The sequence below is a fragment of the Akebia trifoliata genome, chromosome 11, assembly GCF_017979445.1.
Source record: "Akebia trifoliata isolate Shusen 1 chromosome 11, ASM1797944v1, whole genome shotgun sequence".
Classification (NCBI taxonomy): Eukaryota; Viridiplantae; Streptophyta; class Magnoliopsida; order Ranunculales; family Lardizabalaceae; genus Akebia; species Akebia trifoliata.
Genome location: NC_141385.1, coordinates 50,726,608 through 50,743,351, shown reverse-complemented (window position 1 = coordinate 50,743,351; position 16,744 = coordinate 50,726,608). Strand labels below are relative to the sequence as shown.

General features: G+C 39.5%; 1 protein-coding gene across 2 annotated transcripts; it reads right to left on the bottom strand.

Annotated features, from left to right (window-relative positions):
- Positions 1–1,239: 1,239 nt before the first annotated feature.
- LOC147392494 (benzoyl-CoA reductase subunit C, putative (DUF630 and DUF632)) lies at positions 1,240–15,031 on the bottom strand. Of its 2 annotated transcripts, XM_086417394.1 has the most exons (6): positions 14,862–15,031; positions 13,238–14,760; positions 11,822–12,006; positions 3,665–3,888; positions 2,023–2,356; positions 1,240–1,887 (listed from the first exon to the last, which is right to left on the bottom strand). In XM_086417394.1, exons 2-6 carry the CDS (start codon positions 14,055–14,057, stop codon positions 1,426–1,428), a joined length of 2,025 nt encoding a protein of 674 aa, XP_086273520.1. In that variant the 5' UTR covers positions 14,058–14,760; positions 14,862–15,031; the 3' UTR covers positions 1,240–1,425. The 2 variants fall into 2 exon arrangements, with proteins under 2 accessions (XP_086273520.1, XP_086273519.1); XM_086417393.1 differs by lacking the exon at positions 14,862–15,031 and having other exon boundaries at positions 13,238–14,803.
- Positions 15,032–16,744: the final 1,713 nt, after the last annotated feature.

The window sequence follows — 16,744 nt, the reverse complement described above, 5'->3', positions numbered from 1 at the left end:
TTTATACCAGATTTTTGCAGTCCAAAATTAATTAGAACTCGAATTTTTCACAGAATTGATTTTTTATCGTATTCCGAATTACTAACAAGGGGTAGGACATCCCAAATCTCGTGGAAAGGAGATTTTGCCTTTGGATTCAACTTGGGATTTGTACTTGTGGATGCATATTTGGGTTTATCTCAATCTTCTCTGCTACACCAAAGATGCTCTTCAATCCTGTTAGCACTAGTGTGGTGCTTGCCAATAATTCTCTGACGATCAAGTTAAAATTCTCGAAAAGATATTATCCTTTTCCTTCTAATCTCCAGAGATCCAAAAAAAAAAAAAAAAAGAATCCCCTTTCCTTGGATCCTCCCTCTATTATATATACTCTCTCTTAAGATCAAAGTTCCCTCTTTATTCGGGATTTGATTTCGTAAGATCCCATGATCATGGGGATCTTATTCTGAAAATAGAACCTTTCCTATCATATTTCAAGAATCTTGGGACTTTTCCTAGAATTTCTGAACTTAACAAGCGAGCAAAGAATCGTGAATGTTCTAATTTGGTTTGTCCTGACAATTAGGACAGACTTCGATCCATGCCCTACCCTACCCTCCTAATGGGCAGAGCTGAATTATTGATTTATCCTATGTACCACTTGCTTTTTATAATCTTCTTTTTCTACTCTCCAATTCCTATCCTCAACAGGACAGGTGTAAGATCTCGATGAGATACCGATTTTACCTTTTACAGTACTGAAGAGAGGGAGGTTGCTTCTACTAAAAGAAAGGTTAATTTCTTTGAACCAAGAACAAACAAATGATACTTCCCATATACCTTGATGTTCTCACATTGAAAATGTGCGCTAGGAAGATTAGTTAAATATGGGAACTTATCCACAATTATGTTTATAATTTCCTAATTCACATTAGATTTAAATTAATTATTATTTTTAGTTTTCTCAATTGTTAAGTTTTTTAATAAATAATTTTCTTTTTAATTATTAAGTTTTGAATACGAGAGAATTGCATTCAAAATAAACTCCTAATTATACTGTAGAGTGTAGACACATGTTTGGCATCCTACTGAGTCTTCCCATTATATACTTACGTAACATGGGCAAGCATCATCATGGCTAGTATGCAAGCCTTTCTTAGGCTACCTACCTTGGCAGGGTAACAATATGTCAGTTTAATCACTGTCATGATTTTGCCTAGCTAGGTCCTTGCGCTTTTGCCAAGTTGAAAGAACACAACAAGGTCCCCAACATCTCATGTAATATATTCATCCACCCTCAATGACGGGTTGAGATGCAAGCATAAGTTGATTCTCAAAAATGATAATATAGAAATAATTCAGATGGCAAAGACCAGAAGGAATGATCTAAATCTGGTCTTTCGGATCTGACAGAGCTCTTAGTCTCAGGATCTAACCCAATCCAACTCACAAGATACTAAAGGAAAACTGCAATTCATTGGTGCTACGGGCTGTAGATTTATTGCAGCAGCCATCAACCGCCTCAAATGCCTGTGCACACGCACTTGAGAATCCTGTCATTGCTTGGAAAACATTGGGTAGACATGTTTGTAGGTTGTTCAGGGTCATGGCCCGGCTCATATGTACCGAATTTAGATATTTTGCCTTCTCATCGTCTACCCTTTTTTTAAATGCCTCGGTTCTTGCACGTTTGACCAGAAAAGGGTGATTAGGACTCAAGTTGGAAACCATCTCTCCAGTCAACAAGTTCCTCTCAAACTTTTTTTCCATTTCGCTTAATGAGTTCAATTCCTTGTGCAACCTTTTCTCGAGTTGGTCTGACTTCTTCTGCAGGATGCGTTCTTCAGCTTGCTGCAAGACCATGGAGTGGATGACAGACACAAAACTCTTAATGGCCTCTGAAGCCACCTGTAATTAAGGATTTATAGACATTGACTGACGGTTAACAATTAATCTTCAACTAGGTGAAAAAGATTGAGCAGTACTAGAAATAACTAATAAGTTGATGTGTAGGAGAGATCAGAAATCTGTGTCAATGAATACCTTGTCAGGAAACTTCTCTTGTGCGAGCTGCCATTCTTCACAGAGGGTTTGGACACCAGATGATGAGTGGTCACTCTGTTGTTGGTCAACCACAAGGTAATCAGAGAGTTGGACCCACCTGTTGAGCACCCCTACATACTGACGTTGAAATTTGACAAGGTTGCAAAAAGTGTTGTACCAAGCATTGACCTCCGTTTCAAGTTGGGCAGTGGCCTGGCGATGGTAATCGGTAGTCGGTTCCATGCTTGGATGGTTAGTGAGATGGTTCATCTGTTGTGCAAGATGATTTTGAGCCTGATGGCACTCATACATTGTTCTCCACATATGCATCAGCCTGAAAAAGGAAAACCAACAGCCTGTGAAAAACAAGGTAATGGAAGGCCGAGTGTAATGTTGCTCAGAGTCTCTACAACCACGATTGTCAATGCCTCCCCTCTCTATGAAATTTCCATGACAGACAGACAGAAGCCCGTTACACTGACACAAGGATTCCTAACACAGTGGCCAAATTGGCCATCAATCTGGGTCAAGCAAATGTTCAGGTCAGTCCTTGAATGGAAAACAATCTTTGTTCTTACTCTTAAGAAGAATCCTAACCATCGATTGTGAGGCTATGGAATTAAGGATACAGATAACTGTCCAAAATTCTAATGGCTAGGAAAAAACAAACTGTCCATTTATTATTTTGATATAATATGATTATAAATTGATAGCTAAAATAAAAGTTCAACAGCAAACAGTGAAGTGCATGTAGCTCTGCCTACCTGATAGTGGGGAATCAAAGAGGCAATAGTTGACTAAAAACTTAATCAAACACTTGGAAAAACTTGAGTAGACATAGATAGTGTGGATAGGTGTTTTCAGACTAGTTTGCCACTGGCGTTTTAAGAGCAGGACAGACACAACCAGGGGGGAGGACATTCGAGATTAAGGTTTGGTGGCCCTAAGATGAGAGAAAGCTGAAGTTGTCAGGAGGTCAGAGTGCCAGGACCTGGGGATTGATGTTTTGCACAGCAGGAGTGTCAGCCTTGCTGACACCCCCCTTTTACCAGATCCCTAGAGAAGCATTGTTGTCCCACGTTGACCTCTACTAACACTGACAGGCAGAAGAGAGGTCAACCTGGGACAGTGACTTTACCTACCTACCAACACCTAGGCGGGCATCCATTGTGTAGGCAAGCACGGAGAGAAGACCTCTATAAAAGCTAAGTGGCTCCATTGGTACACAAGATTACTGTATCAAGAGCCATAACTTTGTCCGAACATTCTTTGGATTTCTCTCTCTCTAACTGCCATTCTCACCCTCCTTCATCACCACCTAACCTCACCTTCCACCTTGGTCTCTGTGACTTTGTAGGCTCTGCCTTGTCTTCTTCCCAAACAAAAAATGTCTTAGGGCCATGTGCAAGCCATAGCAAACATTGGATCTTTTGGCCACTCCGCGAATCTAGCCATGTAGTCTAAGTCCTTATTGACCTCTCCGTTCCTACTGTGAACACTACCCATATATATATAAATAGAAAGAGAGAGAGAGAGATAAACCTAAAGACTTTATAGATTGAGCAAACCTTACCCAGTGCTATCTATCAGACGAGAGAAAAAAATTAATTCAAAGTGTTAGAAAATAGAGTCATGCCTTTACCTGGAAGATAACTCAACCAGCTGAGGATGCAGGTCATCGTCTCTAAGTTTCAGTATAGACGAACAAGTTTTATTAATTGATTGTTGCAAACAACTAATATCAGATTGTAAGCTCTCAATACTTGATCGGATTTCCTCAGTTTTCAGCAAATCATGATCACCAGCTTCTTGTTTTTGGAGTAACAAGGCTTTCCTTTCATACTCCAATTTGGTGTTCTCTTCCTCCTGTGGCACAATATTAATTAGAAATTAGGGGGAGAGAGACTAGACATTACTGACTATTTACCAACAACATGAAATATAACACAATAGCCAGGTTCTTGGAAGCAACAGGAAAATCTTCTTAGGTCTTTTTTGCTAGAGCAACTCATGTCAATGCAGGAACATGGGAAAAAGTTATACATGCATTACATAGTAAGTATGGAAAGATGCAATTACATCTAACAAGCGTCCTAGGCCAAATTGACCTGATTGGATTATCCAAAGCACCAAACCAGCTACCATACTGGTTTGGATTGTTCATCATATTTTTCTGAGGTCCAAAAGACTGGAGTATAGTGGGTGGTGCCGCCATGCCAGTGAGCATATCATCCATGTTTCAGCTAATTAGATTGGGTCAGCTTCAATCAATTAAGCCCCTCCAGGGATCTAAGAAGTTAGGCCCAAGCCTGGGATCAATCCAACTTTCCCCATGTTATGTCTGACGATAAATTTTGGGGCCTGGCCATTGATCTTGTGCCATGCCTAAGGATGTTTACTCTTCAAAGTGAAGCTCAGAACAAGACTATTAAAATAACAGACCTAGGGTTCCTTGCTTCGTGGGGTTGAAAAAAATAAAGTTACTATTGGAACAGTATCAAGCTAGTTTTAGTCATGGATCACTTTCACAACTTCCATAAAATCCTCCTGTCACCTCCAAATAGCTCTTCCATAAAATCCTAGTTAGAACTTAACTTGACCATGGTTGCTTTTAAACTTAAATTAACCCTAACTACCCATTAACTAGGGTGAAGTTTTAACCAATCTTAATTAATTAACCTAACCCAAGTTAGTTTATCCCCACCTATGGGTAAAATTCAGCTCAATCTACGTCATCCTATACAAATATTTCTTACAAGTTGACCCCCCTCTATTTAGTCCATGTGGCTCTATATTGCCACCTCAACTCATATTTCTCCTCATTATATAAACCTTAGGTAAATCTCCAAGTCTTTACTCCTTCATACCTTCTTCATTGCCTATGCATCTCTAGAAACCTCTTATCCCTTAATTACCTCCCCAAATGTCCTTAGCTCAACTCCATTGAATATGGATTCAGCTAAAACTCCTCTCCAACTCCACTAAGAAATCTCAAAGTTTCTTGAAGCAAAATTAGCAACCTTCTTGGAAGAAGGCTACTCTTTATGCCACCTAACTTGGCATTGGAGAAGAAGTCTTCCTTTAATACTTATTAAGGTAAGTAGTTTTCCCACCACTACATACTCTTCTATATTTTTCATCTTCTTTTAGCCAACTATTATTCCTACACCATTCTTGTTTATTAGGTTCTCCCTTCACTTAGAAATTATAGCATCAGCTCTTCTAGGAGAGTCTACCCTCAATCACTCTTGAAGAGAGACATCCACTCAAGCCTTAGGTAAGCTTAAAGGACAAGATATTTAAATATACTCTTAACATAAACCAGTCATTCATAGTTAATAGAGTCTTGTATGTATTCCAGCCCAAAAAAAACTCAAGGTAGCGGAACGAAGCACAGAACCGAGACCGAGGAATAGGGCTTTTGCGAGTTGTGCTTGCAATTTGAGAAGGTACATACCTTCTCTCACCTTAGGTAGACCACCCGACATATTTTCTAATACTTAATCATTTTCAAATTTTACTTCATTCAACTTCTTTGATATAGGAGGGAATGATAATTCACTTGCCATACATAGAACAATTTTCATGGCTTAGTTAGGCATGATTTAGTTGACATAAACCATAAAAGGAGAATGTTTTAACCTTAAATTTATATGCTTTGAGTTATTGATTGTCTTCACTATGCTATGAGACACTAGGATCATAATTAGTCCATGGAGAACATTGATAGAAAACCTACTAAGCACTCCTTATAATTGCCATGAATTATTTTTGTTTTATACCATAGAAATACTTCATTTTTACCTTGAAATATTTTTATTTTACCATATGGAAATACATCATTGTTACAATGAAATGTTCATATTTTATAAACTATAAAACTCTCATTATTTCTGTTTTACTACGTAAACATACATTGCTTTTACCATGAAATGTTTACGTTTTATAAACTAGATAGTCCTCAATATTTCTGTTTTATAGTATAAAAATGCCTCATGCTAACTATGAAATGATTATGTTTCATAGCCTAGAAACTCTCAATATTTCTGTTTTACAATATAAAAGTACCTAATCATCACCATGAAATATTTATGTTTTAAAACCTAGAAAGCTCTCGAATAGAAATTTTAAAATATATAAGTACCTTATTTTTATCATGAATTGCTTCTATTTTATAACCTAGAAACCTCTCTAATATTCCATGAAAATTTATGTTTTATAACATAAAACCTCTTAGTCTTTGTTATGGAATATTTCTGCCTTACATATGAAAAAAAAAACCTTCTCTAAGTGCCTCAATTTTAGTCCTTGTACGCCTGTTCTACAAAAAAGAACTGCTCGATTCAGCAGTGTTTGATTCGCAATGAGTTCACTTCCACTTGGGATTTGGGATTCAGGAGAAGCTTTAATGATTGGGAGATAACTGATGTGATATCTTTCCTTGATCTCTTACACTCGTGTCCTCTCAACGAAAGTGAACAGGACAGATGGGAATGGACGAGGGCCAAGGACTTGAGATTCTCTGTCAGCTCATTCTTTAAGTGCCTCAATTCTTATGCCGAGCGATCATTCTTGGGATCTATCATTTGGACCACTTCCATCCCATCTAAAATATCATTTTTTGTTTGGTTGGCTTCCCTTGGGAAAATTCTTACATTGGATAATTTGATTGCTCGAGGGTGGATCACACCTAATTGTTGTCCCCTGTGCATGAAAGATGGGGAGTCTGTCGACCACATCTTAATTCATTGTACATTCTCTCATCAAATTTGGTCATTTTTTTTTTTTGATAAATATAAATTATATTAAAGAAGAAAGCGAGAAGAAGAGGCTGAGGTAGCCCCCAAATACAAGACAAAAACATAAAGGCAAGGAGAAAAACAAAGAAAGGAAAATCCGTCCACTGAGGGATGGAACTAAACACAAATAGCTTCCCAATTAAAAACAAAATCTTGGAAGCACACTCCCTCAAAATCTCTACTCAATTTTGACCAAAGAAAAAGAAGCCCCATAATATCTAAAATCACTGTGTAAGTCGAATTCTCCTTGCTATGGAATACCCTGTTGTTGCGCTCTCTCCAAAGACCCCAAGCAATGGCTGAAGGAAGGATAGCCCAGAGATGCCTCTTTCTCAAAGAGAAGATATTGAAACTCCAACCCTCTAAAAGCGCAAAAAAAGATAAGGGAAGAACCCAATCCACCTGAAAGCGAGACAAGAAAAACATCCAAATAACACGGGAGAAGGAACAGTGAATAAGAATGTGATTGGCAGACTCCCCGTCCCTCGAACAAAGATAGCAACAATTTGGGGTAATCCACCCCCGACAAATCAAATTATCTAAGGTAAGGATTCTACCCAAAGCGGCAAGCCAAACAAAGAAAGACACCTTAGAAGGAACCAAAGCGGACCAAATGATAGAAGGAGAGAAAGAAACCTGATACAAAGGAAGCAGACAATAATAGAAAGACTTAACAGAGAACTTCTTATCCTTAGCCTTGATCCATTCCCTTCTGTCCTGCTCGTTCTCTCTGACTTTGATCGAGTTAAGGAGATTAATAAAAGAAGAGACCTCCATCAATTCCCAATCATTGAAATTCCTCCTAAATCCCAGATCCCAAGAATCTGTGTTCCCGTTCCGCACCAGACACTGTCTTATCGAATTATTTTTTTTCAAAGAGCAAACGTACAAGGATGGGAATTGAGTAGACAGAGATGAAGTTCCACACCAACAGTCCTCCCAAAATCTAACCTTTCCCCCAACCCAACTTTGAATTTAATCTCCCTATCAAACTTATCAACTCCTTTCATAATCCCTTTCCACACACTACACCCGAAAGTTCCTCTAGCCTCACCACTATACCAACCATAACCCTTCTCTCCGTATTTCGCTTGAACCACTATTTCGCTTGAACCACTTTCCTCCACAAGTTATCTCTTTCTTCTCCGAATCTCCAAAGCCACTTGCTCAGGAGAGCTTTGTTTGTCAATCTTAGCCCTCTAATCCCCAAGCCTCCATTCTTCTTAGGAGTGCAAACCAACTTCCAATTCACCAAATGATACTTTCTACCACCATTATTATCATTCCACAGAAAATTCTTCATAAGTCTTTCAATCTTAACTTCCACTGACTTAGGCAAAGAGAACAAGGATAAGAAATAAATCGGCATGCTCGTTAAGGTACTTTTAATCAACGTAACCTTACCCCCTTTGGAAAGATATTTTGCCTTCCACGTACTCAACTTCTTTTCCATTTTCTCGATAACTCCCTCCCAAATGTATCTACTACAGTACGGAGCCCCTAAAGGTAAACCTAAATAGGAGGAAGGGAGTGTATCACTACTGCACCCCAAAATAGCTGCTAAACCTGAAATGTTCGGCACCTCACCAACCCCAAACAACTTGCTTTTCTGAAGATTGACATGTAAACCTGAAATTGCTTCAAAGCATCCTAATAGAACCCGAAGGGTTCTCACTTGTTCTCTTGAAGGATCTAAGAACACAATTGTGTCATCCGCGAATTGCAAGTGCGAAATCAATGGGCCCTCATTGGACACTCTAAAACCAGATAATCTTCCTATCTCAACCCCCCTCCTGAATAGTTTCCCCAAGGCCTCTGTTACTATAAGAAATAAAAATGGGGATAACGGGTCCCCTTGTCTCAAACCCCTGGAACTCCTAAAATACCCTGCTGGGCTGCCATTGACCAAAATCGAAAAAGAAACCGAAGTTACACACTTCATAACCCACCCAATCCACTTAGAACCAAAACCCATCCTACCCAACATATACTCCAAAAAATCCCAATTCACATGATCATACGCCTTTTGCATATCGATCTTACCTATGAGCCCCGCCTTATTATCTTTAGTCCTAGAATCTAGACATTCGTTAGCCATTAACACTCCATCTAGAATTTGTCTTCCCCTAATGAACGCACCTTGTTCCAAACCAATTAACTTCTTCAGCACTTCTTTCAATCTATTAGCCAACACCTTGGAAATTATCTTGTACACTGATCCCACTAAACTAATAGGCCTAAATTCATTCAAGTCAACCGCCCCCACTCTCTTGGGAATTAAAGCCACAAATGTATTATTAAGGCCATAATCCAAACAATCTTTTTCCTGTAACTCCCTTGGTCTTTTTCATATTCAGTGGGTCATTCCTTGTAAGTTCTTCTTGTTGTTAGAAGGGTGGGCCAGTAATGTTTTCTCTTCCAGAAAAAGATTCTTGTGGGCTATTCTTCCCTCGGCTATTGCTTGGGGGGTGTGGAATGAGAGAAATAACAGGGTGTTTAACAATAAGATGAGAAGCTCCCACGACACATTCTTGGAGATTTTGGGCTTGTTATACCTTTGGGCGAAGCAGAACATTGAGTTCAAGGGGATTACTTTTGATGACTTCGTTTTTAGATGGAATTCTTTATGTAGTCTTTGATGCTTTAATTTCTTTTTGATTTGTAGTTTGTTTAGAGGCTTTCTCAGCCTCTTTGTATTTTGTTTCTTTCAATCAATATATTACACTTATCAAAAAAAATATATATATGTAGAAGTACTTGTATTTACAAAGTATGTATAAATGAATTTTGGTGATGTGTACTCGTCGTATAGATACCCGGAAGTGTAGTTTAGGAGTAATATGGTTGGTGATCAATCTTGGATATGGATAGTACCTTTGTTATGATTATGGATGGCTTATTTAGTGTATACTTCGAGATAAAAAACGACATTGAAATTGAAGGACGATTTATGGGTATCAAGGGAATGAGTTGTAATGTTTTGTTCTCATGTTTTGATTTTCTTTTTAATGAATCGGAATTAAAACAATTATTATACCGATGATTTAACGTCTCACCAATTTCTTCGAGATTTCTCATAAATAAAACACATACTTATATTATTTTAGTATAATTGGTGAACCAGGAAAGGACCATGAAACTACCTTACGGGTAATCCCTTGGCTCTTTTGAAAATGATGAATTTGACTTGCTCCCTAGTGGTATGGGATGCCTTGGAGACAGTCACTCCTAACGAAGTCTGAGAAGTACTAATCATATATTTTTCCGATAAACCTTGATTTTGGTTGTAAAGAGGTTGAGGTCAGTAGTTAGAGGGATTTGAGATTGCACGTACGCCTAATAGGTATTAGATGCGAGGTTCACACTTGGTTTAGACATAGATCCATCTTAGACTGTAGTCATCGAATTGTTGACTGCCACTAGGTTTAGTTGGGTCGCTGACCTTATTGTCAAATGACGACTTGAACCGAAAAAGATGTCATATTGCAAACAACCCCACACTCTCCATGGGAGTTAGTGGCTGCCATGCCAGACTGGAAAAACAGTATAGGTAAAGACGTCCAGTCCGCGTTAAAAGGCCAACCATGTTAGGATCCCTCATCGGTAAAGTAATGAAACCCCAGTTTCATCTTACGTCAGTACATTCTAGGACTTTGCACGACTAGACAGGCCGATTTTGATTGGGAGATCAGTCGCAAGCTTGGACCCACTAGAGATACACCTCACCTCATGTATTGTTATGTAATGTTGTATGCATATTTATTATGTCATTATATAATTATAAATGAATTGTAATCAATTAGTTATCATTACAACGCTTTATATATGCGATATCATGAGATTTATTTGTTCTATTCTATTAGTAGTTGACATATAGTAGATAGTTGCATTTAAACATAGTCAGATATAATTCTCGATTTATGCATCATATTTTTTTGAAAGACACAAAACTTAAAAACTAGATTATTTTCTCACCCCTAGGTGACTAGCTTAGGATTAGTCGATATGTGCGGGGAGACTTTGTCACTCATATCATTTTTTCCTGTACGGGACACCTTCCTGGTAGAGGAATACGTTTAGGAGGAGCCGTACTATGAGCCAGACACTGATACCGAGGTTGTGCCTAAGAGCCATATGTCACCACTGCTATGATCTGTTTTCCCCGACTATAGGTCTTTTGTTAGTTGTCGGGGTGTCTTTTGCTATTATATGTATATTGTCTTTTAGGACGTACTTGGTTTCTTACTTTTGTTATATCCTATGTATTACTATTTTTGTTATCATTATGATGTGTTATGACACTAAACATTTTCATATGATAGTATCACATAGGCTTCAGATAAAATTCTTGTGCTATGATTTGTTAGATAGTAAATTATTTCTATTGCTAAGTAAATGGAATTTCTATGGGTAGAAAGCTCTTTGAGTTCCTTGACTCTTGAACCATACTTTGGGAATCACAGGAGTCCCAAGGCGTGGTATCTAAACCGATAGCCTTTAGGTGTTGGCGGATCTCTCCCCCGCATATTGTTGATATTTATGCTCAAGTTTTGGGTTTTGGGACGGGGTTGAGTATCCCCCAGCCAGATTGCCAAATCGACACATTGTCGGATTCAGGGCATGACACTAAGTCCATTAACAACAAAGATGAGCAAAAACTAGGACCGCAAGAGGGTTATTAGTCTGAAAGAAAGCCAATAAAAATTGGGCCCAAAAATATATTAATACGGTTTGTCTTTCATAACCTATGGCTATCCACCTTCCAAGAGGTGGCCCAGAAAATGAAAGTACAGAAGGGTGGACCAAGACTAACGGAGACACAAATTGTGTCCTCATAAGATATAGAACAATTTCTCTCTACATAAACCTAATTCAAATACCATCCACTTGCCTCCATTACATAAACATGAGCTCAATAATTACTCAAAAGATGCTGAATTTAGGTGCACAATGATAACACTTCCACTTGCTAATTTTACCAAGATAAAGACATTAATTACCTTAAGTTCCTTGTAGAGCCTCTCTTCCTCAGTGTAAAGTTTATCTAGTGTAATGCTATGAGCCCCAGGCTTGCAAGGTTCATAGGGGCCGTGAAATTCAACAGCATCCTTGCTGGAATGAAGTGATTTAAAAGACCAATTCCAAGACAATGCACTACAAACTTTTGCAGACTTGCATCTCTTCCCTGTAAAGTAACAATGCTTAGAAAATCCTCTCACAAACTTGACAACTAGAATAAAATCGTGACACAAAAATCAAACATGTGAATGTGAGAGAGGAAATCTAAAATATGTAGATAAAAAAGAAGTCTGCAAAAGCATAACAGAACATATGAGGCATATGGATGGAAGTGGACCCTACATTCAACATCTCCATCTTAAGAGATTAAATGCTAAAGAAAATATAGTAAGATTGATTTTCCAACAAAAGTTAAAACATTTGGAAACCACCAAATGCGGTCCATTACCAACCCAGTATTTGAAGGCTGAGAAGGAATATAAATTAGAGTTTTGAGAAAACGTTACGGATTCCTGCCATTAAACCAACCAATGTTTCTAACCCCGATACTAAAACCCAATATGATACCCCAATTTCCACAGTAATATATAGCCTTCATTAATTAAAAAAGAAAGCACAGTAAAAGAATTAAGTCTATTTAGTTCAAAGGGCCATTTTAAACCCACCCATGTCAAATGAAAGCACCACAGTTATGGAACCTTATGAGACAAGCCTGAATAGCATGTTACTTAATATCAACACATAAAAGGGAAAGATTTGAATCTACTAATCTTAGAACAAAACACCATAGACCCACACCCAAATCTTGTCACATAGATCTATCAATGAATGGACCAAAATAAAGGTATTGTTTCTTCTAATAAAATATGTCGGTGGCAAGATTTGAGGTGTAGGAGTGGAGTTTCAACCCTCCTCCTTGGGTGCATACGATCCAGCCTCTTATATTTTATTAATAAGATTGAGTTGTACGGGTTTAGGATTCTTGATTTGGTTAGTTTTACTTTCCTACATTATTTTTAGGAAGATAAAAAAAAGTAAGTGTTCAGGGGTTTAGGTTGAGGGGAGAGAAGTCCATTAGTAGGTTTTGCATCGTTGAAGAAACAAAAGATGGGTACTACTCAACATAGTGGTCATATCTCAATCTTTGAAGTTTTTAATTTTTCAAGTTTATAGCACCTTCGATTCAAAGAAGGGGCCCCTACAACATCCCAAAAGCCTCAAAGGAAGCAGTACTGCTGCATCCATGGATTTCCACAACAAAAAAAAAAAAAAAGGACTAAAATAGAATACAGTTGGTAAAGTAATTAAGATTTTCTATCTATTAGTGAACCTTATCTATTAACAGGGTAACAGATAGAAATTCTAACAGTTTAATAAGCTATGAAGATGTTAATTACCCGTGCTTTCTCCAAATTTCTGGTAAAGAGAGTCGCCTCTGTTGATATCCAAAAGGACAGCTATTTCCCTCCCTGAATCAAAGATTTTCAGGAAGTATTCATCAATCTCCTTAACGATTCCGGACAGGGTCTTCTTGCTCCTCCTCCTCCTCGAGACCAAAGCCATTTCAGCAGTTTCCTTGGTGCACCCACTGACCGTTGAAGAAGTATCGTCAACCAGTTCTATCACTGCTGGTGGATTATTCTTCAGAACAGCATCAGTTGCGACGACTTTATCTTCCCCCTTCTCCTCCCCTTCTTCTTCTTCTGCAAATTCGGTATTGGTCTCCGCCCAATCTTCCTCCTCAACCTGCTGAACAGCAGTTTCATTCTTATTGTGACGAATGGGAGAAGTAGAAGAACAAGAAGAAGGTCCAAAAGGATCCCAGAAGTCCCAGGACGAGCTAGGAAGAAGTGGAGGTGGCGGTGGTGTGGAGCAACTGCTATCCTCCTCCTCATCATCAATAATCTCAGCAGACTCGTCGAGATCATCAAAAGAAAGAGGAGGAGGAGGTGGAGGTGGAGGTGGAGGTGGAGGTGAATGTGACAAGTCATCATTATCATCAAAAGAAGGGCAAGGGTGGAGCTCAAAAGAAGGGGATTCAGCTTCAGTGAATTGGCGAAGGGTTACACCTGTATTCTTGAGAGCTTGCAAATAAGCCATTTGAGCAGCAGCGAATTCCCTTCGAAGACCTACTAACTGTTTCATCAGTCGTTTTCTCTCCTTACACCTTTGTACCCTCTCTTCCTTATGGATCCTCCTTGAAGCAGCACAACCCATTACAACAGACTATAGAGGTTAAAAATAATTAATTAATTAATTTCTTCCCCTACTTTTAGGGGTTTAGAGCTAGGAAGTTCCAAAACCCAAACCCAAAGAAGCGTTCATCTTGAATCTCTCAGAGAAATCTTGTTCGAATTTGAAATGCATGCATCGGAGAAGAGAAATTTCTACCTGTTTTTCTTCTCTACTACTTAGGTTTAAAGTCAAAGAAGCATTCATTCATATTGGATCTGTCGGGAAAACTTGTTAGAATTCGAGTGCATCTAGTCTAGAATTTAGATCTGATCTACTAATGTAGTTTCAGAAACTGTATACATCTCAAAAACAAAAATTCCCAAATGAGGATTCATTTATTATTGTTTCAACTCAAAGAGGGAAAAAAAAACGATTTTGAGTTGGTGACATGGAAACCGTACTACAAAAAAAAAAAAACATTATCAGTGCAGGAACTACATAAACTGCAAAGTGCAAATGCCCTTATATCTCGTTTTGTTGCTCTTTCTTCTCCGCTATAGAGTAGTTTACACTTTACAGATAGAACAAGAAGACGCAACTTGAGGTAGTGATATCTCTCTCTCTCTGACGGTGTGACCTGTGTGCCCTTACCTTAATGGAAAGCCAGAAGAGAACAGATATATGATGGACCTCGAATACCAACAACAGGTCAAGAACCATCTGAGGAGAAGCATCCAAAGCAAAACTGCGCATTTTAACAAAACAAAAGAAAAGGTAGCAAAGAGTTAGATCATCCAACAGTCCGAAGGAGAATCCATAAAGTAAAAAAAGTAATGCTAGACGTACAGTACTAGTGATGTCCACGTCAGCCACTTAACCAGTTAACTTCCACGTCTTCAGCCCATTTTCCTTGTTCTTTTCAAGCCAAAAAATTGAGCGCAGTCCTCTCCTCTTTGGAACGAAGTAACTGAACTGAGTACGTGCCACGCTTCAAACAGGTTTTTGCTTACATTCTTAACATTTGGTATCAAAGCCAACTCCACCTCTTGAGATCAAATCACAAAAAAAAAAAACTAATTGGAAGGAAGGGAAGCACAGAAAAGACTATCTGAAAGGGCAATGGGAGAAAAAAAATACCCTGATAAGGAAGTGCCTAGGTGTAACGGCCATGTACTCTAACACCTAGAGTTTAGGTGTAGCTCGCCCCGGAGTCACCCGGGAGCCCCTATGTAACACTATGTAAGGCTCGTTATGAAGTCATGTCAGCCCCGTGCCAGGGCATATCTGTTAGCTTAGTGACATTTTAGTAATAAGGGAGTATGACCGGCCTCTACTTTTGATGTTCCCTTCTGGAAATCTAGTAAAGACTTAGCATACATTTTGTAGGAAAGGTGTCAGTGCTATCCCAATCCCCGGCCTACACCCACGTTGTTGAAGCCTTGAAGCCCAGCTCCGTGGAAGTCCCGCGTGTCATAGGATCATCAATTGCTTGTAACGCATCTATTTGCTTTTGTAACGCGTTGCACCGTGTAATCAATATTATATCAACAAAGTTGCCTCCGGGCTTTATCTCGTGTTGCCTCGTTTACTTGTTTGCTAGCTACGTGTGTGTGGTGTACGATCATTTTACAGGCTTGCAAGTGGATTTGACCCCCTTGCGCCGCACGACCCCGCTTCGAAAGAATAGGGCCGTGACAGTTGGTATCAGAGCAGCAGTTGTTTGAGCACAGTTGGTATTCCCCTAGCTATTCCCCGAGATTCCATTTAGTTCACGCGAACGATGGTAAGAGGAACTACTAGTACCGCGGATCAACCCGCTCCAAACACACCAGCACCACGTACAAACAAGGAACGCATTGAGGTATTAGAGGAAAAGGTAGGTATGCTATCCGGGATAGTTGATGGTATTGCGCAATTGGATGATCGACAGAACACGCTGGAGGAAAGATCCGAGACATTCCGAGCCAGAGTGACTGACCTCGAGGAAGATACCCGAGGATCCATAGCCATGTTACAGGAACAGATTACGGAGCTCACTACTAAGGTAGGCCTCCTGGTAAGAGCCGTTGGTAACGAGCGGCCTACCGGTGGTGATGCTCCTCCCTCGCGCTTGCGAGTCCCCGAGCCACGCGCCTTCAGTGGTGCACGCGATGCGAAAGAGCTCGAGAACTTCCTGTTTGATATGGAACAGTACTTCCGTGCAGCTCGACCGGATTCAGAAGAGGTAAAAGTAACAACTGCTTCTATGTATCTTGCAGGTGACGCTAAGCTATGGTGGCGAACAAAGTACACCGAGATGGAGAGTGGCCAATGCTCCATCGATACATGGGAAGACCTCAAAAGGGAGCTGAAGAATCAGTTCCTACCCGAGAATGTGGAGTTCATTGCCCGCAGGAAGTTGAGGCAACTCCAACATACTGGTACCGTGCACGACTACGTCAAGCAATTTTCCGCATTGATGCTTGATATCCGTGATATGTCAGAGAAAGACAAGCTGTTCTCGTTTACAGAAGGGCTTAAGCCTTGGGTTCAGACAGAACTACAGAGGCAACGTGTGCAAGACCTCACGACTGCTATCGCCGCAGCTGAGCGGTTGACGGATTATTCTCCCGTGGATGGGAATAAAAAGAAGGTATCCAATCAGTCGAAAGGGTACTCTCAGCAGAGTGAACGCACCCATGGGTCTTCCAAAGGTAAAAATGGAGGATCTAGACACAGTCCAAGCAGGA

Bases quoted from the DNA above. Each gene is read 5' to 3' on its own strand.
- LOC147392494 (XM_086417394.1), bottom strand. From the start codon at position 14,057: ATGGGTTGTGCTGCTTCAAGGAGGATCCATAAGGAAGAGAGGGTACAA. The intron at 12,007-13,237 runs GTAATTAACATC...GTTACTTTACAG, and splicing joins GAAATTTGGAGAAAGCACGG to GGAAGAGATGCAAGTCTGCA. The intron at 1,888-2,022 runs GTATTCATTGAC...CCTTAATTACAG, and splicing joins AAGAGAAGTTTCCTGACAAG to GTGGCTTCAGAGGCCATTAA.